The sequence below is a fragment of the Poecilia reticulata genome, chromosome 13, assembly GCF_904066995.2.
Source record: "Poecilia reticulata chromosome 13, P_reticulata-male-v2, whole genome shotgun sequence".
Taxonomy (NCBI): Eukaryota; Metazoa; Chordata; class Actinopteri; order Cyprinodontiformes; family Poeciliidae; genus Poecilia; species Poecilia reticulata.
The window spans coordinates 9,058,991-9,086,730 of record NC_088842.1 but is presented as its reverse complement, the minus strand read 5'-3'; the positions used below and the strand labels follow the sequence as shown (position 1 = coordinate 9,086,730).

Below are 27,740 nucleotides of genomic sequence, written 5' to 3'. Positions count from 1 at the left end.
ACCAAGTGACAAACAAACTTGTTTATTGACTGAGTCCATAATATAACATCAGCAGAACACAAACAGAATGTGATACATTGTACTGGATGTACTGGTGAGAAAAATCAGGAACAGACACAAAGCTTTGCGAAATTACAAAGATTTAACAATTTTGAAACACAGGGACAGTGGAAGATTAAACTGAACTGAAGAGAAAAAAAGTCAGATTGAAATAATATTACTTTACTTTAGAAGCTAAAACAGAAAGTAGATTTGCCCAATTAATTTGTAGCAATGAGAGCTATGATTGGCTTATTTAACAGATAAAACTAGAAAACAAATGGCAAAGATTCAGAAGATAAAGTTTGTCTTATCTCCAATATGTGATGATTTTTCCCCCCCAAAATACATGAACACATAGTTGTTTATAGCAAAGTATTTTTTGGGTTTTAGTGTATGTATTATCAAAAATGTTTGACAATCTATAAAAATGAAACTGCGCTAGAGGCGAACTGGATTTAGCCAGAAATATGTATTACGGGAAAGGAAAAATAAAGTTTTTTTGGGGGGGAAAAAAGCAAAAACAAATATAGATGACGAAATCATAATATCAGTATAAGTAGAAAATTATCAAAAGACAGCTCTATATTGTTATCTAATGTTAAACTATGAACGTTTTTTCTTAAATACATCTGACCACTTTACAAAGTGTAGGTTTATTCATAATAAATTTTTTGTCACTTTCCTACAAATCTTCTGGCTATTTACCATCAATTCTTGTTCATCAAAGATTTCTTAGTGTTTTTTTCAGGCCGCAGCAAAATGATGAAACACTTTGGAGCAAATATACACAGTATCAGTCCAAAGCTGGAGGCCAGAATGGCAAATATCTCCACAGCCACAGTAAATTTTCCAGGAGAGCTGACATAAGCTGGGATGAAGGTGATCCAGACGGCACAGAATATCAACATGCTGAAGGTTATCATCTTGGCTTCGTTGAAATTATCAGGTAGTTTCCGAGCTAGAACAGCTAACACAAAGCAAAACACAGCCAGCAGGCCGATGTAGCCGAGCACAGCCCAGAAACCAACAGCAGAGCCTAACGCACATTCCAGGATGATCTTCTCCTTGTAGGTGGTCAGATTTTTCACTGGGAAGGGAGGACTCACAACCAACCATATGATGCATATTATAACCTGAATGAAGGTGATTGACACTACAGTCATCCTTTGTTGTGGAGGACCAAACCATTTCATTGCATTACTACCAGGAAGTGTAGCTTTAAAGGCCATTAGAACCACTATAGTTTTCCCAAGAACACAGGAGATACAGAGAACAAATGTGATGCCAAACGCTGTGTGTCGCAGCATGCAGGACCACTCAGAGGGGGCTCCAATGAAAGTTAGTGAACATAAGAAACACAGAGTCAGAGAGAAGAGCAGCAGGAAGCTCAGCTCTGAGTTGTTGGCTCTAACAATTGGAGTTGTTCTGTGATGGAAGAAAATTAATGCCGTAATGACGGCCAGAAATGCTCCACTAACAGAAAATGCAGCCAGGATGATTGACAGGACTTCACCATAGGAAAGAAACTCAACTGGTTTGGGTAGACAAGCATCTCTTTTTGAATTTGGCCAGAACTCTCCTGGACATGGGAAACATTCAAGAGAATCTAACAAAAAAAATTAAAAAAAAATAAATAAATAAATTGTTCTTATTAGATAAATATACAAGGATGTGGATAAATTTGAAAATGCATTTGACTTTACCTGTCATATTAGTGATCTCTCCTTCAGGACATGGTATACAGTCATAGCAGCAGATTGGTTTTCCTTTCTGTAACACTTTACGAGTTCCTGAAGGACAACTCTCTGAGCAAACTGAAACTGGAGCCTGAAACAGAAACAGAGAAAATAAATTCAATTATTTTACAACCAACATTATCAAAACAATTAATTGCTGCTAAGACAATCATCTTTCTGATTATTACTTCTTTTCTCCCTTGCAACCAGGTTAAGTTCCTGTTGATACGAAACTCCTGGCCTCTTGGTAGTGATGCATCATAATATCCCACTGTTACCAGTTCAATAACTCCACTCTTACTTTTCTGCCAGTTTACCAGCTCATAAAAAGCCACAGGGTCTCCATTAGCATCAAATGAGACATGATATCCATTCTTGGAGAAGTTCACTTTCTTCAATTCACTAAAAACCTTCAAATGAAAAGAAAAATACAAATAAATACAATTGGCGTCCTTCAAAGTGAATTGTAAAGAAGTTAGTAGTTTGTAATTGTTAATGAAATCTTCAGTGAAGTTTGTTTCTCTCTGAACTGACCTGTTTTGGCTCCAGTCCGATGTTTTTGTCACATTGAACAGTTGCATTTTTCTCATGACAAACTGCATTGTGAATACCATGAGCTATTGCATAAACAGCCTTGTACATCATGTTAGAAATCCTTAACTGAGACGTTTCAGTGTACGGACTCTTAAGTGTTTTAATATCTTCAGTTCCATCACATCTTCTCTTGTTTGGTTCTGCAGCGGAAGACAGAGATATTTATATGTTTTGTTTCTATTCATAAGTAAATTATGCAAACAGTTATAATACCAAAATATCTAGTTCTTCTTATGTTATTTTCAAATAATATTAAAAAACTGCAAGAATTTTATGTCATTATATAAATAAAAAAATCTGTACATACAAGATGTTATGGTTGTGTAATTTGCCTACAGAGTTAAGAATCGTGTTCCGTGCAAACAAACAAAAAATACATACATAATCTTAGGCAAAAAAAAAAAGGGGTTACAAAAAGTATTTCATACCTTTCTTCTGGTCTACATAAATTATTTACATGAAAGATTCAAGAATGGTTGTATAAAAAGGCCTACGTTTTCATTAAAGCTGATTTCACATATTTCCAGAACTCACACACTAACATTATTACTGTGTTGCAAAGTTTGATAAAAATTAATTTCAGTTCACTTTGATAATATACCAGAGAGGAAAACATTCATATTTCACAAACAAATATCAGAAAATGCATCTATGTCAATGTCAAAATATTTAGAATAATCAACTACCAGCAGTTTCATTTCATATTATTTTGTTAATAAAAGTAAAAGCCAGCATAAAAACTTTTAAAATGTCTCACTTGAGGTACGGCTGCAGTTGAATGCATCCTCCCAGAACTCAGAAAGCAGTGGGGAGGCAGCCACTTCAGAGGGAGAGAGATCCAGCAGAAAGTCTCTCAGACCTGGGATGACAGATTGCTGGATGGCAACTCCAATGGCTCCTGCACAGAAACTGAAGCTCATCAAGAGTGGATCTGTTACCCAAGACTCACTCCCGATCCACTGACGAGGCGGAGGAGGATCCCGAGCCAGTTCCTCCAGTAGGACTTTCATATCACCAGAGGCTGTAAATGCCACCACAACCACTGCTGTGGATCTGCAGAGATGATAGAATGTGTTAGGTCCAACTAGCAGCTTATTAGCAAATTTAACCCTTTCTACATACAGATGACACTAATTACAAGTAAACATTTCTAAAAAAAAAAAAAAACAAACAAAAAAAAATCAAGATCTCCAGCAATAAAGAAAATCTGCAACATTTTTGTAAATTTATTCTAAAACAAAATGAAAAGCCATTTACAGGTCTACAAAAGCACAAACCTACGGATAACATCTGCCACTCTTCTGATCTTGCTCTGTTGGTTGGTTCTAAAAAAGGATTCAATGTACTCCACACAGATCCCCTCTCTCAGTGCTGCTCCTAGAAAAGAGGCCATGCCATTATTTCCATAGTCTGAGTCTGAGTGGACGGCTCCTATCCAAGTCCAACCAAAGTGTTTCACCAGCTTGGCCAGTGCATCAGCTTGGTAATGGTCACTGGGAATAGTTCTGAAAAATGTCGGGAACTGCTGTTTGTCTGACAGGCAGGCACACGTGGCAAAGTGGCTCACCTAAAGCAAAAACAAAAAGAATGAAAATATTATTAGGAGGGGTAGAATAAATTGACACATTTGATCGTTTTAGACTAATCACCAGAGGGATGTTGAATGGCCCCATGATGCGTGACATGCTGATGGATGGAGTGGATCCAGAGTCTCCCACAGCAGCCATCACCACTCCAGACTGAGAACAGTTTTCTCCTCTGTAAACCACAGGATCCGGGCCGTTTGCCAGCTGAAATGCAACGTGCACTGAGACAGGCACAGAGACGCAGGAGTCATAGAGACGATATCCGAGTTTGATGCCCGGCAGCAGCTCTGTGCTGTTGTTTATCTCCTCAATAGCAAAGATCATTGTGCGGAAGAAGCGCAGCCCCCGGGCGTTGAAGCTGAAGGAAATGGATTAGGTGAAAGATAACATTTAATAAAAACTTTGAAAACTGTCTTATTTACATCAAAATCCAGTCAGTCTAACAAGAAAGTAAGAAACCTTAAATGAAACAAAGAGATAAGTTGGAGAAAGATAAATATCTTGTAATTCACTTGTATAACAAAACTAAATCATTTGGTATTCAGTTAAATGTATTGTAATAAATAGTATAATTGTATTGCATTTTAAAACATAAAAGCAAGAAACATTCAATTTAAAAATGAATTTGCAGATTTGTCTTTTAAAGATAAATTTATTACCTTTGTTATTCAATCAGAAGTCAAACATTAGATTAGCAGAAATGAATGAAAGTGCACAGAAACTTGGTAACAATAGACTTAAAACCATGTTATTTATGAACACAAAGCTTTATGAATTAAACGTATCTGAATATTTTCTCCCAGTATCACAACAAGCACAAATCACATGTAACATCATCTTCCACGTCTCCTTCTTACTGACCTCCCTGTGCATCTCGGAGGCTCAGGCTTGGTGGTGTAATTATAAATCACTGTGTAAAGCTGGTAATGAATGGAGGAAACCCCTCCAATGATGAAGTCCCCGTCCTCTGAGAACGCAGGTGAACGAGGCGTACCCAGCAGAGTACACCTGGTGGATGAAGCCTCAGTGTGGACTCCAGGCTCAGTCCTCTGTGTCAGGACATTTACAGACTGAGCCAAGAGAACCAGTGACATCAGCTCCAGTAAAATGACTAAGAATCTCGGACCAATGAAGAGGGTCCGCATTTCATCCGTCAAGTTTCGCTTGCTGTGTGCAAATGTTGTTTTACAGGCCTTTAAATATCTAAATAACATCGGTTGTTCATTAGAGGGAGGCTTCACCTATATTTAAGCTTTTAATGACATGAATAGTCATGAATTAAAATAACACATTTTTACTTTCCAGATCTTATTTGAACAACCAACAAAGGACAAAACACAATCCTGCAAATCACTTTATTCACTTTTTAATTTTTTTTTTTTTTAAATCTCAAGTTGCATTGCAATCTGATTTGGGACCAATTCATATATTTACTGCTCAAATGTATCTCAGGGTTTGGAGTGTGTATGATTCACCAGAGAAACAACCAACAACCAAGTGACAAACGAACTTGTTTATTGACTGAGTCAATAATATAACATCAGCAGAACACCAAGAAATCATTACTGATATAAATTTGTTATAAAAGTATTACTGTTGCACTTTAAAAATTAGGTAACTTTATGTTATTAAAGGTAAAGTTTAAACAGTAATAATGTATTGGTTAATGTCAAGTTGTCATAACAAAGACATTTTGAATAATGTCAATTTTGTATTAAAAGTGTCATAATTTACTGAATAACGCTTTATGACAACAGTCATACATATTCATGAAGGCTTATTCATGTTCATTACAGGTGTTATGTCATGTTTATGACAGTGTCAGGACAGTCTTATCCACCCCCCTTCAAATAAAGTGTTACCAAAATCAGCAACAGACACATAAAGCTTTGCAAAATTACAAAGATTTAACTATCTTAAAACACAGGTATGGTGGAAGATTAAACTGAAGAGAAAAAAGTCAGATTGAAATAATATTACTTTACTTTAGAAGCTAAACTAGAAAGCAGATTTGCCCAATTAATTTGTAGCAATGAGAGCTATGATTGGCTTATTTAACAGCTAAAACTAGTAGAAAACAAGTTGCAAAGATTCAGAAGATAAAGTTTGTCTTATCTCCAATATGTGATGATTTTTTCCCCCCAAAATACATGAACACATAGTTGTTTATAGCAAAGTATTTTTTTTGGGTTTTAGTATATGTATTATCAAAAATGTTTGACAATCTATAAAAATGAAACTGGATTTAGCCAGAAATATGTTTTACGGGAAAGGAAAAATAAAGTTTTTGTGGGGGGAAAAAAAAAAAAATGGATGACAAAATAATTTTCTTCTAATATGAGTATTAGAAGAAAATTATCAAAAGACTTCTACATATTGTTATCTAAGGTTAAACTGTGAAAGTTTTTTTTAAATACATCTGTTGTTTCAATTTATTCATAATAGACTTTTCACTTTTCTGCCAATGTTCTTGCAATTTACCATCAATTCTTGTTCATTAAAAACTTCTTAGTGTTCTTTTCTGGTTGAAACAAAATAATGTAACACTTTGGAGCAAATATACACAGTATCAGTCCAAAACTGGAGGCCAGAATAGCAAATATCTCCACAGCCACAGTAAATTTTCCAGGAGAGCTGACATAAGCTGGGATGAAGGTGATCCAGACGGCACAGAATATCAACATGCTGAAGGTTATCATCTTGGCTTCGTTGAAATTATCGGGTAGTTTCCGAGCTAGAACAGCTAACACAAAGCAAAACACAGCCAGCAGGCCGATGTAGCCGAGCACAGCCCAGAAACCAACAGCAGAGCCTAACGCACATTCCAGGATGATCTTCTCCTTGTAGGTGGTCAGATTTTTCACTGGGAAGGGAGGACTCACAACCAACCATATGATACATATTAAAACTTGAATAAATGTAAACGATACTACAGTCATTCTTTGTTGAAGAGGACCAAACCATTTCATCATATTGTTACCAGGAAGTGTAGCTTTAAAGGCCATTAGAACCACTAAAGTTTTCCCAAGAACACAGGAGATACAGAGAACAAATGTGATGCCAAACGCTGTGTGCCGCAACATGCAGGACCACTCAGAGGGGGCTCCAATGAAAGTTAGTGAACATAAGAAACACAGAGTCAGAGAGAAGAGCAGCAGGAAGCTCAACTCTGAGTTGTTGGCTCTGACAATTGGAGTCGTTCTGTGATAGAAGAAAATTAATGCTGTAATGACAACTAGTATGGATCCACTAACAGAGACTGCAGCCAGGATGATTGACAGGACTTCATCGAAGGAAAGAAACTCAACTGGTTTGGGCAAACAAGCATCTTTGTTTGCATTTGGCCAGAACTCTTTAGGACACAGCAAACAATCAGGTGGATCTGAAAATAGAAAGGAAAAAAATCACTGTATGCATTCATATTTTTAATGATAAGATCATCTGCATTAAGATTTTAAAAACTTACCTGTCATATTACTGATCTCTCCTTCAGGACATGGTATACAGTCATAGCAGCAGATTGGTTTTCCTTTCTGCAACACTTTACGAGTTCCTGGAGGACAACTCTCTGAGCAAACTGAGACTGGAACCTGAAACAGAAACATCAAAAAAACTGTTTTAAAGTTTTATTTTGTTTGCTTTTTTTACAAGCTACATTGAGTAATTAGTCCAAAACTGTGTACCTCTGTTCCACCTTCCAACCAGGTTAAGTTCCTGTTGATACGAAACTCCTGGCCTTTTGGCAGAGAAGCATCATAATATCCCACTGTTACCAGTTCCATAACTCCTCTCTTACTTTTCTGCCAGTTTACAAGCTCATAAAAAGCCACAGCGTCTCCGTTTTCATCAAATGAGACATGATATCCATTCTTGGAGAAGTTTACTTTCTTTAATGCACCAAAAATCTAAGCAAAGAACACAGAGGGAAAGAAGTCAAAAGCTTGAAAAACATACTTGTATTTTCAGTCTTTTCACATTAAACTAATAAAATATACCACTTAATAAACTGACCTGTTTGGGCTCCATATTCCTGTGTTTGTCACACTGTGTCTTGTTCTCTGTTTCCTGACATACAGCATCATGAATGGCATGAGCTACAGCATAAACAGCCTTGTACACCATGTTAGTGATTCTTAACTGAGATGTTTCGGTGTAAGGGCTTCGGATGGCTTTAATATCTTCAGTTCCATCACACACTCTCTTGGTCAGATCAACAGCTAAATAAAATGTAGATTATATCAACACAAGTGTTCCAATAAACACATCAAAGAAAGGTAACTTAAAATGCAGTATGAAAAATCTACGAATGTCTAAAGATAATGTGTCACTGAAGATATTTATAAAATACAACAGGGATGAAATACACCACTTCATAAGATGGATACTGTAACTTAAGGTCTTATAACCCAGTTGTCTTTAAACAATTAACCAACCAATAACAATTATTATTATCAGATGGAAGGATCTGGATTATCCTTCCATAAGGATTATCCTTATTATCTGTATTATTTAGACATAAAAGTGCTTCTGTCTTTTGTGAGAAAAGATATGATGGATATTCAGAACCAGACGAGTCTTTTAACCCAGTTATAACAGTGGCATTTTTTTGTACAAACTCACTTTTTGTCAGGCTGCAGTTGAATGCCTCCTCCCAGAACTCAGCCAGCACTGACGAGGCAGCGACGTCAGAGGGAGAGAGATCCAGCAGGAAGTCTCTCAGACCTGGGATGACAGATTGCTGGATAGCCACACCGATCGCTCCTGCGCAGAAACTGAAGCTCATGGAGTTTGGGTCAGTTATCCAGGATTCACTTCCGATCCACTGACGAGGTGGAGGAGGATCCAGAGCCAGTTCCTCTAACAGGAACTTCATGTCACCAGCAGCTACAAAGGCAACAACAACTGTTGCTGTTGACCTGGAGAGAAATTTGAATACGAGTTAGACTCACCAGGCAATTTAATAACAAAATCAGATGCAATTGCATTTCATGTTAACTGATATAAATAAATTTCTTGCCATTTAATTGTTATGCTTTGAGAAAGTAGAAAGAAAACACTTCTTGATAATAATGTAAAGCGATCTCTTCTGAAAACAATTTAAGATTTTCTGAAGAGGTTCAGATCAACACCTGCGGATAACGTCAGCAACTCTTCTGATCTTGCTCTGTGGGTCAGTCCGATAAAATGATTCAATGTACTCCACACAGATCCCCTCACTCTTTGCTGCCTTAAGAAAGGACGCCATGCCATTATTTCCATAATCCGAGTCCGAGTGGACGGCACCAATCCAAGTCCAACCAAAGTATTTGACCAGCTTGGCCAGCGCATCAGCTTGGAACTGGTCACTGGGAATTGTTCTAAAAAATGTTGGATATTCTTGTTTGTCTGACAGGCAGGCACAAGTGGCAAAATAGCTCACCTATATAAAAAAAAAACATTAAGGAGAAAAATTATCACCACATTTATACCTTAGTTTCATTTGGAAATGAATTCAGTCTAATCACCAGAGGGATGTTGAATGGCCCCATGATGCGTGACATGCTGATGGATGGAGTGGATCCAGAGTCTCCCACAGCAGCCACCACCACTCCAGACTGAGAACAGTTCCTGTCCTGGTAAAACACAGGATCCTGGCCGTTCAGTAGCTGAAATGCAACATGCACCACTACAGGAACAGATGCACAGGTGTCATGGATCTGATAACCCAGTTTGATGCCCGGCAGCAGCTCTGTGCTGTTGTTTATCTCCTCAATGGCAAAGATCATTGTGCGGGAAAAGCGCAGCTCCCTGGGATTAAAGCTGTAGAGGATCAGTGAATCATTTAGTTAATATAAGAAAAAGTTCAGGATACAATACTTAAAGACAATATAAACGTGTAGCTGTCATAAACCAAACAAAGCATATGTGTGAACTGGCAATAATCAACAACTGATGATATTACTTGAAAATATGTTCTCAAAATGTTGCAAGAATTAAGAAACTTCAGAAAATCAAATTCAAGCTCAAGTGAGTTCTGATTTAATATTAAAATGACTAAAACAGCTAACAGCAAAATCTCACAAGAAACTTGCTAATTATGAAACACAAAAGTCACATATGTAATTTAGTTTTCTAAATATCACAGAACACATGGCACAAAAGCTTTCCATTAACTAACCTCCCTGTGCATCTTGGAAGCTCAGGCTTGGTGGCGTAGTTATTAATCACCGTTTGCATTTTGTAGTGAATGAAGAAAGTGCCTCCAATTACAAAATCTCCATGCAGAGAGAATGCGGGTGCAGGAGGAGTACCCCGTAGGATGCATCGCTCTGATGAGAATGTGACGCTGCCAGCAGCAGCAGCCAGAGCTTCTGTAGGGAGAATCTTTTGTTTCAGATCATCTAGAGTCCCACCCAACACAAGAACAATGATCAGCTCAAACAAACTCACTGCTAATCTCAAGCCAATCTCCATTTTCCAAGTGTCTGTGTGAGGAGGTGTGTATTTGCTGGCCTTTAAACATCTATGATGTGTCAGGTGATCATTTATTATTAACAACACGACCTCATCCAGTCATCTTTTATTGTCTTAACATGACGTTACATAAAAATGTCCACTTTGTTTTTCTGTTTCTGTTCATGTCTCTAAACTAGGATTTAGGGTTAGACCAGCTTTCCACAAACACTTAACTCAATAATACTTCAAACATTTACTAAGATGTATGAATTGGCATTTCACACAGTGAAACCCCTAAATTATTCAAGGTCATGGCAGGTTTACATTTAAAATCTTTTAATATGACCAATGTGCTTAAGGGACAAGTGATGCGAATTAGCTGCTGCTATTGCACCATAATGCAAACATGGGACTGCTGTTTTATTCAGTTTGTCTATGTCAATGCGTGTCTGTCCCTATCAAATAAACTTTAATAATTAATAATAATAATAATAATAATAATAATAATAATAATAATAATAATAATAATAGCAATGCTACTATTACCAGTGTGAGTACCAACCTAAATCTAAATGATAACCCTCAGGAGATAAAAGATTTCATGGACTTAGAGTTCACCATAAAAACATGTACCTTCAAAAAAAGTGATTCTAAAAGGCTTGTCAATATGAGGAAATGTTCAATTGTGTTCATGCTACAGAGGCTCTTTACATAGCTGTGTAAATCCTTTTCAAAATACAATTTTTATCTTAAAATGCAAACAAAAAAATTTGATTTTGTTAACAAAAATGACTCCTTTTGTCTCGTGTTAACATATCTTGGGAGATTTATGTATCATTTTCTGTTAGAGACAAATTATTGCTTGACTGGAAAAACTTTTAATTTATATGTGTCAGGGGTATGAATAATTGTGATCTTAGCTGTAAATGTAGATTGGTAGAATACATTGACTTTGAACTGTCATACCGTACACTGTATTATCTGTTCATGGCCTTCCAACTCGGTCCATTTAGTCCATTCAGTGCTCCAATCAAGATTTATCCCATTGAACTTGATTTCTCCAGTTCAATTTCAACCAGGCCAATCAAAAAAAAAGGAGGCATTGTGAACAACTCTGTTCATTTTCTGTGCAGTTTTTGGTGTATTGGTTCATTGAATGAGTTTCCCACTTTTCAATTCCCAAAAATAACTACAGTGGATTTGAGGCCGTCTCTTAACATGGAACTTTTCCACAATCGGCATCTGAAAATGCCAGCAGATTCCAGGCAGCAGTCTCATGTAAACGAGATTAAAATCGTAGGCTGCCAATGGCAGTGGAAGAATTGAAATAAACTATCCTCTCCAATTACTTAATTGCAATTGAGTGTTACATAGTAGAACATGATGGGCCGGGTCACTTATGGTGTAGCATATTTATTTAGTTCAAACTGTGAACAGAAAGCACAGCGGTTATTGTAGCTGCTCCTAATATCTGCTGTAAGCTGTTTTCTCCGCAATGGCGGACTTCTTCAGCCTGCCAGAGCGTCAACCGATGTTGCATAGGGCGCTGAGCGCCCTCTGATGGCGAAACCCAAACATTGCTAGAAACAATAAACTTCCAACGCTACAGTTTCTAACTGTAAGTAATATTTAGCATAAAAATAAAATGGGGCGGGGGGTGCTTTATTCTCTTTCATAGTGCCACAAGAGCAACTAATGTCTCAAATACTTTTATTGAGCTATTAAAGCCATAGTAAACTGAATGCTTAAGAGACTTTGTTGCTTACAAAGATTTTGTTCGGGTCTACACTTCACTATTCGCAGTGGGGGATGGCTGTGTAAAGCGCATGCAATTTCTGGCAAGCTTCAAGACAGAGCATCCCTTATGGTCGAACCTGTGAATTATTAGTGATCAGGCAAAATCAGATCTAATCATATAATTACTTCCAGTGTTGTACAAGCAGACGTGCCAGTCTCAGCAGCTCAGCAATAATTTCGTAATTTAGATTACATTTGTGTTTCTGCAGTCTTCTACTCACGCCTATGTATTTACATTTACATCCAGAGACATTTGTTTAGTACAGGATTTATTCCTGAAACAAGAAACCAACACACTGACATATATTATACTCTCACCAGTGGAAATGTGTGCATAGAAATTACTGCGACCAAACTGTTATTCAGTGCATAATAGCAAAGCTTTTTCAAATGTCTATAAAGAGTTTAGCACAGTGGTTCTTAACCTGGGTTCGATCGAACCACAGGGGTTCGGTGAGTCGGTCTCAGGGGTTCGGCGGAGCCTCTGCGGCGGAGGTAAAGACGCACTTGTGTAAAGTCGTGATGCCGCCACGCTTTGCCATCACTTGCTCCAGAGGATCACGTTACATTGCTTAGCTAATCAGTGATGCGGAGGAGCCCTGATTGAAGGAGCTCCACTCAGCATGGATTTGAACTTGTGTCTTTAATTACTTCAGCAAAGCTCACAGTTTTTACCAAATTCTACAGTCTAAATCTGCTCCTTAGTCGCATCTTTTCGGGGTTGCTACTGCCTCTAGTGGTGTGGGGGTGGTAACACAGCTAATATAATTACATTACTAAATCAGAATACCACAAAGTGTTTTGTGTGTCGGGGGACGGGAGGGGGGGGGGAGTTTGGAATAAGAAGGGTTCGGTGAATGCGCATATGCAACTGGGGGGTTCGGTACCTCAAAAAAGGTTAAGAACCATTGGTTTAGCATGTCAATACTATCTGTATTTTTGTCACTTTGCTTATAGCCTCCTGGGGATACTGTCTTACTTTTTATTCATTAAATATTTTTTAGTGTTCTTTTCCGGTTGAAACAAAATAATGAAACATTTTGGAGCAAATATACACAGTATTAGTCCAAAACTGGAGGCCAGAATAGCAAATATCTCCACAGCCACAGTAAATTTTCCAGGAGAGCTGACATAAGCTGGGATGAAGGTGATCCAGACGGCACAGAATATCAACATGCTGAAGGTTATCATCTTGGCTTCGTTGAAATTATCAGGTAGTTTCCGAGCTAGAACAGCTAACACAAAGCAAAACACAGCCAGCAGGCCGATGTAGCCGAGCACAGCCCAGAAACCAACAGCAGAGCCTAACGCACATTCCAGGATGATCTTCTCTTTGTAGGTGGTCAGATTTTTCACTGGGAAGGGAGGACTCACAACCAACCAAATGATACATATTATAACTTGAATAAATGTAAAAGACACTACTGTCATTCTTTGTTGTGGAGGACCAAACCATTTCATAGCATTACTCCCAGGAAGTGTAGCTTTAAAGGCCATTAGAACCACTATAGTTTTGCCAAGAACACAGGAGATACAGAGAACAAATGTGATGCCAAACGCTGTGTGCCGCAGCATGCAGGACCACTCAGAGGGGGCTCCAATGAAAGTTAGTGAACATAAGAAACACAGAGTCAGAGAGAAGAGCAGCAGGAAGCTCAGCTCTGAGTTGTTGGCTCTGACAATTGGAGTCGTTCTGTGATAGAAGAAAATCATTGCTGTGCCAATGGCCAGACAGGCTCCACTGATGGAAACTACAGCCAGGATGATTGACAAGATTTCCTCATAGGAAAGAAACTCCACAGGTTTGGGGAAACAAGCATCTCTCTCTGCATTTGGCCAGAACTCTCTGGGACATGGGAAGCAATCAGGGGGATCTAAAATAAATGGTGTAGACACATGTGTCAACACTAAATTATTTGAAAATGTAAATAAAGAAAATGTAAGGATTTTACCAGTCATGTTGCTGATCTCCCCTTCAGGACATGGTATGCAAACATAGCAACAGATGGGCCTGCCTTTCTGCAACACTTTACGAGTTCCTGGAGGACAACTGTCAGAGCAAACAGACTCCGGTACCTGTAATTTAGTCAAAGAAAAAGAACAATAATTTAACCATATTTTACAAGCATCTTCAGTGTATGAACACTGCATAAATTTTTGGCAATAGATTCATTACTTGTTTGTAACCATCCATCCAGGTAATATTCCTGTTGATGAGAAACTCCTGGCTATCGGGCAGCATGGCATCATAATATCCCACTGTTACCAGTTCAATAACTCCACTCTCACTTTTCTGCCAGTTTACCAGTTCATAAAAAGCCACAGAATCTCCATTGGGATCAAATGAAACATGGTAACCATTTTGGGAAAAGTTTACTTTCTTTAGTTCAGTAAAAACCTGCAAAATCAGAAAGACACAGGGAGAGAAAAAAAATCAATACAAGAAAACCAGTTAAAAAATGATTTACTTTTTACTTAAACTAACCTGTTCAGGCTCTAGACGCATGTGTTTGTCACACTGAGTAGTTCCGTTTGTTTCCTGACACGCTGCATTGTGAATGGCATGTGCTACTGCATAAACAGCCTTATAAACCGTGTTAGAAATTCTTAACTGAGACGTGTCAGTGTATGGACTATTAAGGGTTTTAATATCTTCAGTTCCGTCACACCTTCCCTTATGTGGATCAGCAGCTAAGGAGAAGAAAAAAGTCTAATAAACATGGAAATACACACAACATCTCATGCATGTCAAATTGATAGACATATTACTCTAGGGTTTGTTATCAGTAGTTTTATAAACTAAACATCAGTTAAAATGTGTTACTTTTAACCTATAACTGAGGAGTTATTGGAAGCATTATCTACTTCGTCTTTGGCACTTTGTTGTTCTGTTGATGTATTTGAAACTGAACTTTGGAAAAAATACACAAAAAGATTAGTCACCTTTGTAAAGTTCAAAAAATTGGACCTGCTAGAAACAGTCCAAATTAATGTTACTAACAAATTCTTGGGCGAAACTGAGTGAATAGAAAATATTGACAATAATAACAGCTGATGGTTTAAGAAAATGTTGTCATTATTGGAATAAATTTCCCATTCAGAGTGAACATATCTTATGTAAATTAAGTATTAAACTGAAAAACACACAGACAAGAATTTCATACTTTCTGTCAGGCTGCAGTTGAACGCATCCTCCCAGAACTCAGTCAGCACTGATGAAGCTGCCACTTCTGAAGGAGAGAGATTCAGCAGAAAGTCTCTCAGACCCGGTATGACGGATCGCTGAATGGCAACTCCGATGGCTCCTGCACAGAAACTGAAGCTCATCAAGTTTGTTTCGGTTATCCAGCCTTCACTTCCGATCCACTGCCGAGGTGGGGTAGGTTCTCTGCTCAGCTCCTCTAAGAGGACTTTCATGTCACCCCCACCTGCAAATGCCAAAACTACTTTGGCTGTAGATCTGAAAAAACAATAATGTATACAAAAAAATTTAATTAAGGTTCACATAACTCTAAGGCACAATGGCAAAATAAAACATTCAAAAACCTGCGGATGGTGTCAGCTACTCTTTTGATCTTGTTCTTTGGGTCAGTTCGATAGAAAGATTCAATGTACTCCACACAGATCCCCTCTTTGAGTGCTGTGCCAAGGAAAGAAGCCATGCCGTTGTTTCCATAATCTGAGTCTGCATGGACGGCTCCGATCCACGTCCAGCCAAAGTGCTTCACCAGTTTGGCTAGCGCAGCAGCTTGGTAATGGTCACTGGCAATAGTTCTGAAAAAAGTCGGGAACTCGTGTTTATCTGAAAGGCAGGCGCAGGTGGCAAAGTGGCTCACCTACAAAAGGAATATCATTTTAAATTAACAATAATGACTTTAACATTTTAATGTACGTAAATTAGTTTTTAACTAGTATACACAACATGCCAGAGGGATTTTAAAGGACCCAATAATTCGTGTGATGCTGATGGATGTAGTGGATCCAGAGTCTCCAACAGCAGCTATCACCTCTCCAGACTTTGAACAGTTGTTTCCCTGGTAAAACACGGGATCTTGGCCGTTAGAAAGCTGAAATGCCACATGCACGGCAACAGGCACAGAGGCACAAGTGTCAAATATCTGATAACCCAGTCTAATGCCAGGCAGCAGCTTTGTGCTGTTGTTTATCTCCTCAATAGCAAAGACCATTGTGCGAGACAAGCGCAGCCCCCGGGCGAGGAAGCTGCACAGAACGAAATGAGGAGAGTTCTGATGTTAACCCAGGATAAAAAAAAAATATCCTAATATTTAAAAAAAAAAAAAAAAAAAAAGTTGAGGAAAGTTTTGGAACAAAGTTCCAAAACAAGAAATAATTTCACAATTCATTCAGAAATGTTAACTGAAATTACATTCAATTATTCAAACAATTCAATTTACTCAAATCTACTGCCAAGCGTTTTTGCATCGTTTTGAACATGCAAAATCACATTCTTTAAAAGATTCATGCACATCTCCATCTAACACACTTGTGTCTTTCCTCTTTACTAACCTCCCTTTGCATATTGGAAGCTCAGGCTTGGTGGTGTAGTCACTGATTACTGTCTCCACTTGGTAGTGAATTAAGAAAGCACCTCCGATAACAAAGTCTCCGTCCAGGGAGAACGCAGGTTGACGAGGCGTACCCTGCAGCGAACATTTCACCAATGACGCCTCAGAGCTGAAATCAGGACCAGTCAGGTTATCCATACGCTGATTTCTTTCTTTTACACCACTGAGAGACCCACCCAGCACAACAACTGTGATCAGCTCAAACAAACTCATCGCTAATCTCAGACTGACCTCCATTCTTCAACCGTTTGTATTCAGGGTGTTTGTGTTCTCATTAACATGTGTTTTATATCAGGTCATTAAAAGGAACATGAGGTCACCGAGGGATCTATGATCACGTCTTAAAGCGACCTAGCCTAATATAAGTCTCTATGCAACTGGGCTGTCTAACACTGTGTCAAAATTGCAGAAGTTGGCTTAAATTTACGGTACTCATGTATAGGAACTATGTTATGAGTATTCTAAACTTTGAATATTCTGAGTGAAATCACTACTGAAATCATCCTCAAAGTGGAAAGAGAACTAAAGACGGAGGCCAAATTGACTTTGCACGGAACAATTGAAAGTAGCTTAATTGCTTGTTTGTGCCGAAAATTGGCACCATGTTCAAGGAAAGTACATAACATTATAGCGCTCCTTTATTAAGACGAGGATCAAAATCAAATTTTGATTTTGCTCAAGGCCGTGTTCTACTTTGGGCCAGCTGGGGTTGTTGATTGTAACATAAAAAAAATGTGAATCAGTTGAAGTCATATGAAAGTATTGGTAAGCCACTTGAAACTTGAAATTGAGGATTGCTGCATTGTTTTATGATGTATCCGGTATATCAGTGTGCTTACATTAATAATCAGAGACATTTGTTTAGTACATGATTTATTTCTGAAACAAGAAACCAACACACTGACATACATTACACTCCCATGATGGAACATGTGTGCATATAAACTACTGCTCCAAACTGTTTATTTAATGCATGACAGCTAAGCTTTTTCAAATAGGTGTAAATAGTCTAAGATATGCAACAACCGGATTAATACTACCTGTATTTTTGTCACATTACTTTCAGGCGTCTTTGGGGTTTAACTTAGTTTTTGTTCATTAAAAATTTTTTAGTGTTCTTCTCTGGTTGAAACAAAATGATGAAACACTTTGGAGCAAATATACACAGTATCAGTCCAAAGCTGGAGGCCAGAATAGCAAATATCTCCACAGCCACAGTAAATTTTCCAGGAGAGCTGACATAAGCTGGGATGAAGGTGATCCAGACGGCACAGAATATCAACATGCTGAAGGTTATCATCTTGGCTTCGTTGAAATTATCAGGTAGTTTCCGAGCTAGAACAGCTAACACAAAGCAAAACACAGCCAGCAGGCCGATGTAGCCGAGCACAGCCCAGAAACCAACAGCAGAGCCTAACGCACATTCCAGGATGATCTTCTCCTTGTAGGTGGTCACATTTTTCACTGGGAAGGGAGGACTCACAACCAACCAAATGATACATATAACAGCCTGAATAAATGTAAAAGATACTACAGTCATTCTTTGTTGTGGAGGACCAAACCATTTCATTGCATTACTACCAGGAAGTGTAGCTTTAAACGCCATTAGAACCACTATAGTTTTCCCAAGAACACAGGAGATACAGAGAACAAATGTGATGCCAAACGCTGTGTGCCGCAGCATGCAGGACCACTCAGAGGGGGCTCCAATGAAAGTCAGTGAACATAAGAAACACAGAATAAGAGAAAAAAGCAGCAGGAAGCTCAGCTCTGAGTTGTTGGCTCTGACAATTGGAGTGGCCCTGTAGTAGAAGAAAATCACTGCTGTAACAATGGCCAGACAGGCTCCACTGATGGAAACTACAGCCAGGATGATTGACAAGATTTCCTCATAGGACAGAAACTCCACAGGTTTGGGGAAACAAGCATCTCTCTCTGCATTTGGCCAGAACTCTCTGGGACATGGGAAGCAATCAGGGGAATCTAAAAATGAACCAGAAACATCTGTTAATCCTCTGTCATTTGGAAATGTCCAGAAAAATACAGAAAGTAAACGTACCTGTCATATTACTGATCTCTCCTTCAGGACATGATATACAGTCATAGCAGCAGATTGGTTTTCCTTTCTGCAAAACTTTACGAGTTCCTGGAGGACAACTCTCTGAGCAAACTGAGACTGGAACCTGTTATCATGTCAAAGGGGAAAAAATAGCTTAACTCTTTTGAAACTGACTTTTACTCACTCTGCATAAACTGCTGGCATTAAATGTATTACTTGTTTTTTTCCATCCATCCAGGTTAAGTTCCTGTTGATACGAAACTCCTGTCCTATAGACAGTGATGCGTCATAATATCCCACTGTTACCAGTTCAATAACACCTTCCTCACTTTGCTGCCAGTTTACCAGCTCATAAAATGCCACAGGATCCCCGTTAGCATCAAATGAAACATGATATCCATTCTGGGAAAAGTTTACTTTCTTTAGTTCAGTGAAAACCTGAAAAGCGAGAAGGAAAGGACAAAAATAGAAATCAACGGCCAGTGAAATGATTTTCTTTAGTATACGAAAATTTTACAATTTGAAAAATAGACCTACATATCTACTTTTTATTTGAACTGACCCGTTTGGGCTCCAAACGCATGTGTTTGTCACACTCAGTGGTTCCATTTGTTTCCTGACACACAGCATTGTGAATGGCATGGGCTATTGCATATGCAGCCTTATAAACCATGTTAGAAACTCTTAGCTGCGATGTTTCAGTGTAGGGGCTCTTAAGGGTTTTAATATCTTCTGTTCCATCACATTTTTTCTTATTGACACCTGTCAAAGAAAACATCCCTGCTGCAATACAGTCTAACTCACAGAAACATGCAAACAAATAAGCAAACATACAACACATTTCTAGATTTATGATGGTCATTTGGAGATATGTATGCATAATGCTACATTTAATATAAAATATATAGTTATGGGTCAATAACAACCCATAATCCATCAATATAACTGACATTAAAAGCATATTTCAGAGTAAAATATGAACAGCTTCTGGTTGCTGCTTATATACCAACTTTCTTTTACTCTTTAATCTTTAGAAATCTTTAGAGTAGAAATCTGAATCAAATCTAAAGTTTTTCTTTTTTTTCTTTTTTTTTTTTGACTAAGGCAGAAATGCCCAATCTTAGTTTGAACAAAAATAAGTAAAAAAAAATGTGTTACCCACTTTAGTCACAAATTCCCAAAACCTGTTTCTGCTATAAACACTGTACACATTTATTACCATAATGTTACTGTGACTTATTAATGGTGACATTAAGAATATTAAAAATAACATTTCGGTCCTAACAAATTAATTATAGTGGTAACAACAAATTATTACTTTTATAGAATCAGTCATTTTTATTTTATGCTAACACAGAAAGAAGGAAGAGAGAAAAAAAGAGTACATTTTCTCACTTTTGGTGAAGCTGCAGTTGAATGCATCCTGCCAGAACTCAGAAAGCAGTGGGGAGGCAGCCGCTTCAGAGGGAGAGAGATCCAGCAGGAAGTCTCTCAGACCTGGGATGACAGATTGCTGGATGGCCACACCGATGGCTCCTGCACAGAAACTGAAGCTCATCAAGTTTGGGTCAGTTGTCCAGCCTTCACTTCCGATCCACTGACGAGGTGGAGGAGGATCCAGAGCCAGCTCCTCTAACAGGAACTTCATGTCACCAGCAGCTACAAAGGCAACAACAACTGTTGCTGTTGACCTGGAGAGAAATAAAAATGTGTTCACTCAAAATAACGTAAACTATACAGTGTTTTATAACTGTGCATTTGTATAAATAACCCCTTGTTAAGATATGCATCTGTAATACTAGTCAAGTGTTTTGATATACAGCCACTGTGTACGTACATCACACAAAGTAGACTCATCACATTTCATTTCCTGTACTATTTTAAGGGCACCTAAGAAAAACAAAAGATATAGAAACCTGCGAATAGCATCAGCTACTGTCCTGATTTTGTTTCTCGGATCGGTTCGATAGAAGGATTCGATGTACTCCACACAGATCCCCTCTCTGAGTGCCGTCCCAAGAAAAGAGGCCATGCCATTGTTACCATATTCTGAGTTTGAGTGGACGGCTCCTATCCACGTCCAACCAAAGTTTTTCACCAGCTTGGCCAGTGCATCAGCTTGGTAATGGTCACTGGGAATTGTTCTGAAAAATGTCGGGAACTGTTTTTTATCTGACAGGCAGGCACAGGTGGCAAAGTGGCTCACCTATAGCAACGCAAACAAAATGTAGTTCAGCAAAATAGAGGCACATATTAGTATTTCAGTTGCAATGGATTTAGAGCTTTTACCAAAGGGATGTTGAAGGGCCCGACGATGCGTGAGATGCTGATAGACGGAGTGGATCCAGAGTCTCCCACAGCAGCCACCACCACTCCAGACTGAGAACAGTTACTGTCTTCATAAAACATGGGGTCCTGACCATTTGATAGTTGAAATGCAACATGCGTGGCAACAGGCACAGAGGAGCATGTATCATAGATCTGATAACCCAGTCTGACACCCGGCAGCAGCTCAGTGCTGTTGTTTATCTCCTCAATTGCAAAGATCATTGTGCGAGCAAAGCGGAGATCCCGGGCACTGAAGCTGCACAGAATAAATCAGGTGAGCATTTAGTGAATTTCATATTAAAATACCAAAAAACGAAAAGAAAAAAAAACCCACAATAAGCATAATAATCCAAGTAACACAATCTAATGTTGAAACAGATGCTGATGTTGAAAGAAACAGATTGAAACGTTGATTAGCGGAGCTTTGACACATAAAATGAGAAAATACAATACAACTCATGCAGATTTGAACCTAGACTTTTGTAATATTTATCACATTCCTGGTGAAATCATTTTAACTTTTTTCCCCCAAAATTTAAAAGCAACTTCACACCAAATATCCCTCCCGTCTTACATGAATGTTAATGTCATGTAACTGAGACAACAGGCCTTTTTATAGGACATTTTTCTTTTCTTAAATTTAAAACAAGTTAAAATAACACAGAAGAAGTTACAATGCCCATTTCAACAATGTCTCATTTTGCTTGCTAACCTCCCTGTGCATGTCGCCACCCCAGGCTTGGTGGTGTAGTTGTTAACCACTGCGTTAGTTTGGTAGTGAACCACAAAAGCTCCTCCAATCACAAAGTCTCCCTCAGTGGAGAACGCAGGCAGACGAGGGGAGCCCTGCAAGGTGCATTTCACCAATGAAGACTCCGTCTCCACACCGGCACCGGTTAGAGGATGCGTTGGCTGGGTTGTTGGTTGTACATCATTCAGAGACACACCCAACACAACAGCTGGCAGCAGTTCAAATAAACACACTGCTAACCTCAGGCCGACCTCCATGCTTCAAGTGTTTGTTTGTCGTCTTGGAAGTGGGTTTTTATTGGTCGTTACGCGTCACTGACACATCAGGTGATTGTCTTGACGTAAACTGATAAACACAAGTCCTTAGAACTTTAAATTTGCTAGATGATAGCCTCAAACAACAATGTATTGTGTAATGTATGTACAGTGTGTGTAAATTTGTGAAGTGTAAGGACCTTGTGTGCTTTTTGTTCACGGTTTTAACTAAAGCGCCACAGTGAGATGGCAGCATTTGAGATTTTAGGCAATATATGTCTTAAGAAGACTATCTGAAACCTCTGAGCATCTGTAACTGGAACTCAGGTTGGCTTTTGGCACAGTTGATCATGACAGTTATTGATAAGGAGGGTGAATAGATTTTAGTTTCCAGCAGGATTTAGCACCTGCTAACACTGCTAAACGTACCCAGAGCTGCTTCATTGACAGTGGTGTCCCTGTTCTTCATCGGCCAGAAAACTCCACCTGACCAGCACAGGAAGCTGTTTGACAGCTTCCTGTGCTGTCAAACAGGAAGCTGAGAGACACCAGAGGAGGATGACCTCCAAGCAATCTGGGTTTCCATTGCACCTATGCAGAGCCACCATACCTTGCTGCATTATTGAAGTAATTCATGCCAGAGGAGGTCCAACCAAGTGTTGAGTTAATTAAGATGTAAATACTTTTCAAAAGTTTGACATTTGTGTTTAAGATGTCTGTTTTTAATTGGTCCAATGTGATATTCTAGTGTTCTAGCCCTAACCCTTTAAAATTTGCATTTTGCTTGGACTTTTATGCAATATTATGTATTTTTTTAAGTGCTTTAATATTTACAAGCCAGCCTAAACGGAGACAAGATTTTACTCTTCAGTATTCTTCAATAAAGAAAACAAAACCATTACAAGCAAAGCATCAAAGTATACATCACATTACTTTTATAGTTAGTTTCTCCATTAAAGGATTTTTTTTGAAGCCATGCAGCATTTCATTTAAACACTGATCATCCATGAATCATCCCGTCATTGAGTCAGTATGATTTATCTTCTACTCAGGCTAATGAGTTGGACATTAGCCATGAAAATAAATAACATATTTCAGGATGTTTTTAATCTTTAAATCTAGCTTTTGATAATAATTAAGTACCGTATTCAAGTGACAATTAACCCCCTCAAGATAACATTTGTACAATTTATTGCATGATTTACTTTTGAAACACGACAACACAACAAAATATCTCATGCAGCTGATATTTATAATATTTTAAAGCTTTGTAAAATGAAACAAAGCTGGATCAAATGTTTAGCAGCTGCCTTAACATTGCTTACTGTACATTTTGATTTCAATCGCCTCATGATATACTACTTTTTGTTCATTAAATATTTCTTGGTGTTCTTCTCTGGTTGAAACAAAATGATGAAACATTTTGGAGCAAATATACACAGTATCAGTCCAAAGCTGGAGGCCAGAATAGCAAATATCTCCACAGCCACAGTAAATTTTCCAGGAGAGCTGACATAAGCTGGGATGAAGGTGATCCAGACGGCACAGAATATCAACATGCTGAATGTTATCATCTTGGCTTCGTTGAAATTATCAGGTAGTTTCCGAGCTAGAACAGCTAACACAAAGCAAAACACAGCCAGCAGGCCGATGTAGCCGAGCACAGCCCAGAAACCAACAGCAGAGCCTAACGCACATTCCAGGATGATCTTCTCCTTGTAGGTGGTCAGATTTTTCACTGGGAAGGGAGGACTCACAACCAACCATATGATACATATTATAACCTGAATGAAGGTGATTGACACTACAGTCATTCTTTGTTGTGGAGGACCAAACCATTTCATAGCATTACTACCAGGAAGTGTAGCTTTAAAGGCCATTAGAACCACTATAGTTTTCCCCAGAACACAGGAGATACAGAGAACAAATGTGATGCCAAACGCTGTGTGCCGCAGCATGCAGGACCACTCAGAGGGGGCTCCAATGAAAGTGAGTGAACATAAGAAACACAGAGTCAGAGAGAAGAGCAGCAGGAAGCTCAGCTCTGAATTGTTGGCTCTGACAATCGGAGTTGTTCTGTGATGGAAGAAAAGCATTCCTGTAATAATGGCCAGAAAGGCTCCACCAACAGAGAATCCAGCCAGGATGATTGACAGGATTTCATCGAAGGAAAGAAATTCCACAGGTTTGGGATAGCAATTGTTCTTCTCTGCATTAGGCCAGAACTCCCTGGGACACAGGAAGCAATCTGGAGCATCTAAAAAAAAATTTAAAAAATCAGCCATTACAACAGCTCTTATTTTGATGAAGTGATTTACATAGAAAATAAATTTACCTGTTATATTACTGATCTCTCCTTCAGGACATGGTATACAGTCATAGCAGCAGATTGGTTTTCCTTTCTGCAACACTTTACGAGTTCCAGGAGGACAACTCTCTGAGCAAACTGAGACTGGAACCTGGAACAGAGACAGAGGCAATATTTAAACAATTATTATTACAATTATTAACCTGGAACAGAGACAGAGGCAATATTTAAACAATTATTATGTGAACTAGTTAGACTATTCTTGTCTAACTAGTTCACAACTTCTTCATTTGATAAGTACTTGTGCGCCATCTTCCAGCCAGGTTAGGTTCCTGTTGATACGAAACTGTTCCCCCATTGGCAGTGATGCGTCATAATATCCCACTGTTACCAGTTCAGTAACTCCACTCTCACTCTTTTGCCAGTTTACCAGCTCATAAAAAGCTATGGGATCCCCATTAATATCGAATGATACATGATAGCCATTTCGAGAAAAGTTTACTTTTTTTAGTTCAGTTAAAACCTATGAACCAAGAAAAAGAGACTGTAAGAAATCAGTAGCTAGGTTAGAAATTGATAAAGAAGAAATTTACAACTGATATAAAACTCTGGCATTCACTTATTATTCAAGCTGACCTGTTGGGGCTCCAGTCTGATGTATTTATCACAGTGTGTGGTTGTATTAGTTTCCTGACATATTACATTGTGAATAGCATGAGCTATTGCATAAACAGCCTTGTACACCATGTTAGAAACTCTTAACTGAGAGGTTTCAGTGTACGGGCTTTTTAGAGTTTTAAGATCTTCAGTTCCATCACACACTTCCTTATTCAGTTTAGAAGCTGAGGAGAAATGAATTAGCGAAAAAAATTATGTAAAGAGACAATCTGAAATTGGTCAAACAATCATGCTAACATATTTAATGCACATAGTCTCGGGTTGTAGCATGCAAACTATTATACAACTTTGAGTTTTCTTTTCAAAACTAAACAGGCAAACTTTCACAAACATTACAATATTGTGGTTTAATATGAAATTAGTAACTCTGTGGTTCAGAGTACATCTTATTTTAAGTTTCACAAACAATTTGACAGTTTTACTGCTTAAATTTATGATTGACATCTATTTAGATTATAAAAACAATTCACCATTGTACTTGATTAATTTGAAAATTATGTTTCGTACACAATAAATAAGAAGTTTGGGAGTGTTTTTTGCAAATCTATTTTTCGTGGAGTATTTCAAATCAACACTTTGATCCAAATCAAATAAAGAAACATGAAACTGGCACATTTAATAACAGCAGAAGAAGCGATTTACACCCTGAAAAATACCTGGAAAACATTTCTTACCAATTACGTATCAAGTATCATCAAGTTAAAACAATTGTTTTGTTTAATGTAATGCATGCAGTCACTAGTTTGTGTGATTACGCCGAAAACAAACTGAGGGAGAAACTTTCTCACCTTTTGTCAGGCTGCAGTTGAACGCATCTTCCCAGAACTCAGTGAGAACTGAGGACGCAGAAACTTCAGAGGGAGAGAGATTTAAAAGGAAGTCTCTCAAACCTGGGACCACAGATTTCTGAATGGCCACACCGATGGCTCCTGTGCAGAAACTGAAGCTCATCAGATTTGGGTCAGTTATCCAGGCCTCGCTTCCAATCCACTGCCGAGGTGGACCTGGCTGCCATGCCAGCTCTTCAAAGAGGATTTTCATGTCTCCAGGAGCTGCAAATGCCACAACTACTGTTGCTGTTGACCTGAAGAAACAGAAATTCAGTCATATTATTTATCATTTGCTGAGGCACACGTATACAAACACGTATGACATAAGAGAGTGACACAAAAAAAAACCTCCGGATAACGTCGGCGACTCTTCGGATTTTGCTCTGTGGGTGGGTCCAGTCAAAGGACTCGATGTACTCCACACAGATCCCTTCTCTGCGTGCCGTCTCAAGAAAGGTTGCAATGCCGTAATTTCCGTAATCTGAGTCCGAATGGACGGCTCCGATCCAGGTCCAGCCAAAGTGTTTCACCAGTTTGGCCATTGCAGCGGCTTGGTAATAATCACTGGGAATCGTTCTGAAAAAAGTCGGGTACTCGTGTTTATCGGACAGGCAGGCACAAGTGGCAAAGTGGCTCACCTGCAGGAGAAAAGATAAAGAAAAAGATGTGATAGAGGATATGTATATTAGAGTTTCTGTTTGCAATGAATTTGCTTTTTCCTACCAGAGGGATGTTGAAAGACCCGATGATGCGTGACATGCTGATGGATGGAGTGGATCCAGAGTCTCCCACAGCTGCCACCACCACTCCAGACTGAGAACAGTTATCTCCTTTGTAAAACACAGGATCCGGGCCGTTTGACAGCTGAAATGCCACATGCACGGCCACTGGCACAGAGGAGCATGTGTCATAGATCTGATAACCCAGTCTGATGCCCGGCAGCAGCTCTGTGCTGTTGTTGATCTCCTCAATTGCAAAGATCATTGTGCGAGAGAAGCGCAGATCCCGGGCATTAAAGCTGCACAGAATGCATTGTTAACCCCAACATAAAAGTATTCGTAATAAAAAATTAAAAAAAGAAGAAAAACAGTATGAGCAAGTTGTGGAAAAAATAAAATAGGATTATTAACAATTTGATAACAGAGTATGAGATGTTAACATTTTACTTGAATGAAGCTGAGCACACATTAAGGTTCTCATCAATAAATCTATAGCTAAATCTATGCAACTATAAAAATATATTTTCTTTGGAGATCATAGCTAAATTACACATAATTTGCAACATTTCGTCCGCATACTAACCTTCCTGTGCATCTCGGCAGCTCGGGCTTTTTGATGTAGTTGTTTACCAGTGTGTGCATTTGGTAGTGAATGAAGAAAGCCCCTCCAATCACAAAGTCCCCATCCATGGAAAAGGCAGGCAGGCGGGCAGAACCCTGCAGGCTACATTTCACCAATGGATCCTCAGCGCTGACACCAGCACCGTTCAGAGCGTCTGTTGAAGGAATCGTTCGTTCCACGTCATCATTAAAGGAGCCGCCAACAACTGCAATTAATAAGTTGAACAAACTCACTGCTAATCTCAGGCCAATCTCCATCCTCCGAGCGTGTGTGGGGAGCAAGTGTGTTTTTATTGGTCTTTTAACGGCGCACAATAGATCAGGTGATCGTCGGAAAAACGCATGACATCACCAGTCATCTTTGATAACATTCAAGAAGGATTTTTTTTTTTTTTTTACTGAACTGGTTCAGAAGC

At 38.7% G+C, this 27,740-nt stretch overlaps 5 protein-coding genes across 7 annotated transcripts; all 5 read right to left on the bottom strand.

Moving 5' to 3' along the window:
* Window positions 1-2: 2 nt before the first annotated feature.
* LOC145554532 (extracellular calcium-sensing receptor-like) lies at window positions 3-6,206 on the bottom strand. Its single transcript, XM_081614518.1, has 8 exons — window positions 4,820-6,206; window positions 4,022-4,316; window positions 3,650-3,939; window positions 3,130-3,425; window positions 2,313-2,512; window positions 1,967-2,188; window positions 1,746-1,869; window positions 3-1,648 (listed from the first exon to the last, which is right to left on the bottom strand). Exons 1-8 carry the CDS (start codon window positions 5,170-5,172, stop codon window positions 750-752), a joined length of 2,679 nt encoding a protein of 892 aa, XP_081470644.1. The 5' UTR covers window positions 5,173-6,206; the 3' UTR covers window positions 3-749.
* A 41-nt stretch (window positions 6,207-6,247) lies between these two features.
* LOC145554533 (vomeronasal type-2 receptor 26-like) lies at window positions 6,248-7,651 on the bottom strand. The gene is made up of 2 exons (XM_081614519.1): window positions 7,425-7,651; window positions 6,248-7,340 (listed from the first exon to the last, which is right to left on the bottom strand). Exons 1-2 carry the CDS (start codon window positions 7,561-7,563, stop codon window positions 6,442-6,444), a joined length of 1,038 nt encoding a protein of 345 aa, XP_081470645.1. The 5' UTR covers window positions 7,564-7,651; the 3' UTR covers window positions 6,248-6,441.
* Window positions 7,652-13,033: 5,382 nt separating this feature from the next.
* LOC103461412 (extracellular calcium-sensing receptor-like) lies at window positions 13,034-17,013 on the bottom strand. Its single transcript, XM_081614572.1, has 8 exons — window positions 16,718-17,013; window positions 16,117-16,411; window positions 15,737-16,026; window positions 15,355-15,650; window positions 14,676-14,881; window positions 14,367-14,588; window positions 14,143-14,266; window positions 13,034-14,064 (listed from the first exon to the last, which is right to left on the bottom strand). Exons 1-8 carry the CDS (start codon window positions 17,011-17,013, stop codon window positions 13,166-13,168), a joined length of 2,628 nt encoding a protein of 875 aa, XP_081470698.1. The 3' UTR covers window positions 13,034-13,165.
* On the bottom strand, window positions 16,922-22,691 carry LOC145554543 (extracellular calcium-sensing receptor-like). 2 transcript variants are annotated; one of them, XM_081614575.1, is made up of 8 exons: window positions 21,876-22,691; window positions 21,125-21,419; window positions 20,752-21,041; window positions 20,231-20,526; window positions 19,398-19,630; window positions 19,052-19,273; window positions 18,836-18,959; window positions 16,922-18,759 (listed from the first exon to the last, which is right to left on the bottom strand). In XM_081614575.1, the coding sequence occupies exons 1-8, from the start codon at window positions 22,169-22,171 to the stop codon at window positions 17,861-17,863; spliced, it is 2,655 nt and encodes an 884-aa protein (XP_081470701.1). In that variant the 5' UTR covers window positions 22,172-22,691; the 3' UTR covers window positions 16,922-17,860. The 2 variants fall into 2 exon arrangements, with proteins under 2 accessions (XP_081470701.1, XP_081470700.1); XM_081614574.1 differs by lacking the exon at window positions 21,876-22,691 and having other exon boundaries at window positions 19,398-19,597; window positions 21,125-21,838.
* Window positions 22,692-23,344: 653 nt separating this feature from the next.
* LOC103474237 (extracellular calcium-sensing receptor-like) lies at window positions 23,345-27,582 on the bottom strand. Of its 2 annotated transcripts, XM_081614576.1 has the most exons (8): window positions 27,287-27,582; window positions 26,708-27,002; window positions 26,333-26,622; window positions 25,919-26,238; window positions 25,113-25,318; window positions 24,778-24,999; window positions 24,504-24,627; window positions 23,345-24,425 (listed from the first exon to the last, which is right to left on the bottom strand). In XM_081614576.1, the coding sequence occupies exons 1-8, from the start codon at window positions 27,580-27,582 to the stop codon at window positions 23,527-23,529; spliced, it is 2,652 nt and encodes an 883-aa protein (XP_081470702.1). In that variant the 3' UTR covers window positions 23,345-23,526. The 2 variants fall into 2 exon arrangements, 1 of the variants encoding a protein (XP_081470702.1); XR_014090517.1 differs by lacking the exons at window positions 24,778-24,999; window positions 25,113-25,318 and having other exon boundaries at window positions 24,334-24,425; window positions 25,943-26,238.
* Window positions 27,583-27,740: the final 158 nt, after the last annotated feature.

Excerpts from the sequence above, each read along its gene's own strand:
- LOC145554532 (XM_081614518.1), bottom strand. The coding sequence starts at position 5,172 with ATGTTATTTAGATATTTAAAGGCCTGTAAAACAACATTTGCACACAGC. Across the intron at positions 3,940-4,021 it reads GGCCATTCAACATCCCTCTG|GTGAGCCACTTTGCCACGTG; the intron begins GTGATTAGTCTA and ends TTTTTGCTTTAG. Across the intron at positions 1,649-1,745 it reads AGAGATCACTAATATGACAG|ATTCTCTTGAATGTTTCCCA; the intron begins GTAAAGTCAAAT and ends TTTTTTTGTTAG.
- LOC145554533 (XM_081614519.1), bottom strand. The coding sequence starts at position 7,563 with ATGTTTCTGTTTCAGGTTCCAGTCTCAGTTTGCTCAGAGAGTTGTCCT. Across the intron at positions 7,341-7,424 it reads AGAGATCAGTAATATGACAG|ATCCACCTGATTGTTTGCTG; the intron begins GTAAGTTTTTAA and ends TTCTATTTTCAG.
- LOC103461412 (XM_081614572.1), bottom strand. The coding sequence starts at position 17,013 with ATGGAGGTCAGTCTGAGATTAGCGATGAGTTTGTTTGAGCTGATCACA. Across the intron at positions 16,412-16,717 it reads CTTCCAATATGCAAAGGGAG|CTTCCTCGCCCGGGGGCTGC; the intron begins GTTAGTAAAGAG and ends CGTTCTGTGCAG. Across the intron at positions 14,065-14,142 it reads GGAGATCAGCAACATGACTG|ATCCCCCTGATTGCTTCCCA; the intron begins GTAAAATCCTTA and ends CATTTATTTTAG.
- LOC145554543 (XM_081614575.1), bottom strand. The coding sequence starts at position 22,171 with ATGGAGGTCGGCCTGAGGTTAGCAGTGTGTTTATTTGAACTGCTGCCA. Across the intron at positions 21,042-21,124 it reads GGCCCTTCAACATCCCTTTG|GTGAGCCACTTTGCCACCTG; the intron begins GTAAAAGCTCTA and ends GCGTTGCTATAG. Across the intron at positions 19,274-19,397 it reads TGCGTTTGGAGCCCAAACGG|GTTTTCACTGAACTAAAGAA; the intron begins GTCAGTTCAAAT and ends CTCGCTTTTCAG.
- LOC103474237 (XM_081614576.1), bottom strand. The coding sequence starts at position 27,582 with ATGGAGATTGGCCTGAGATTAGCAGTGAGTTTGTTCAACTTATTAATT. Across the intron at positions 26,623-26,707 it reads GGTCTTTCAACATCCCTCTG|GTGAGCCACTTTGCCACTTG; the intron begins GTAGGAAAAAGC and ends TTTCTCCTGCAG. Across the intron at positions 26,239-26,332 it reads GTCGCCGACGTTATCCGGAG|GTCAACAGCAACAGTAGTTG; the intron begins GTTTTTTTTTGT and ends CTGTTTCTTCAG.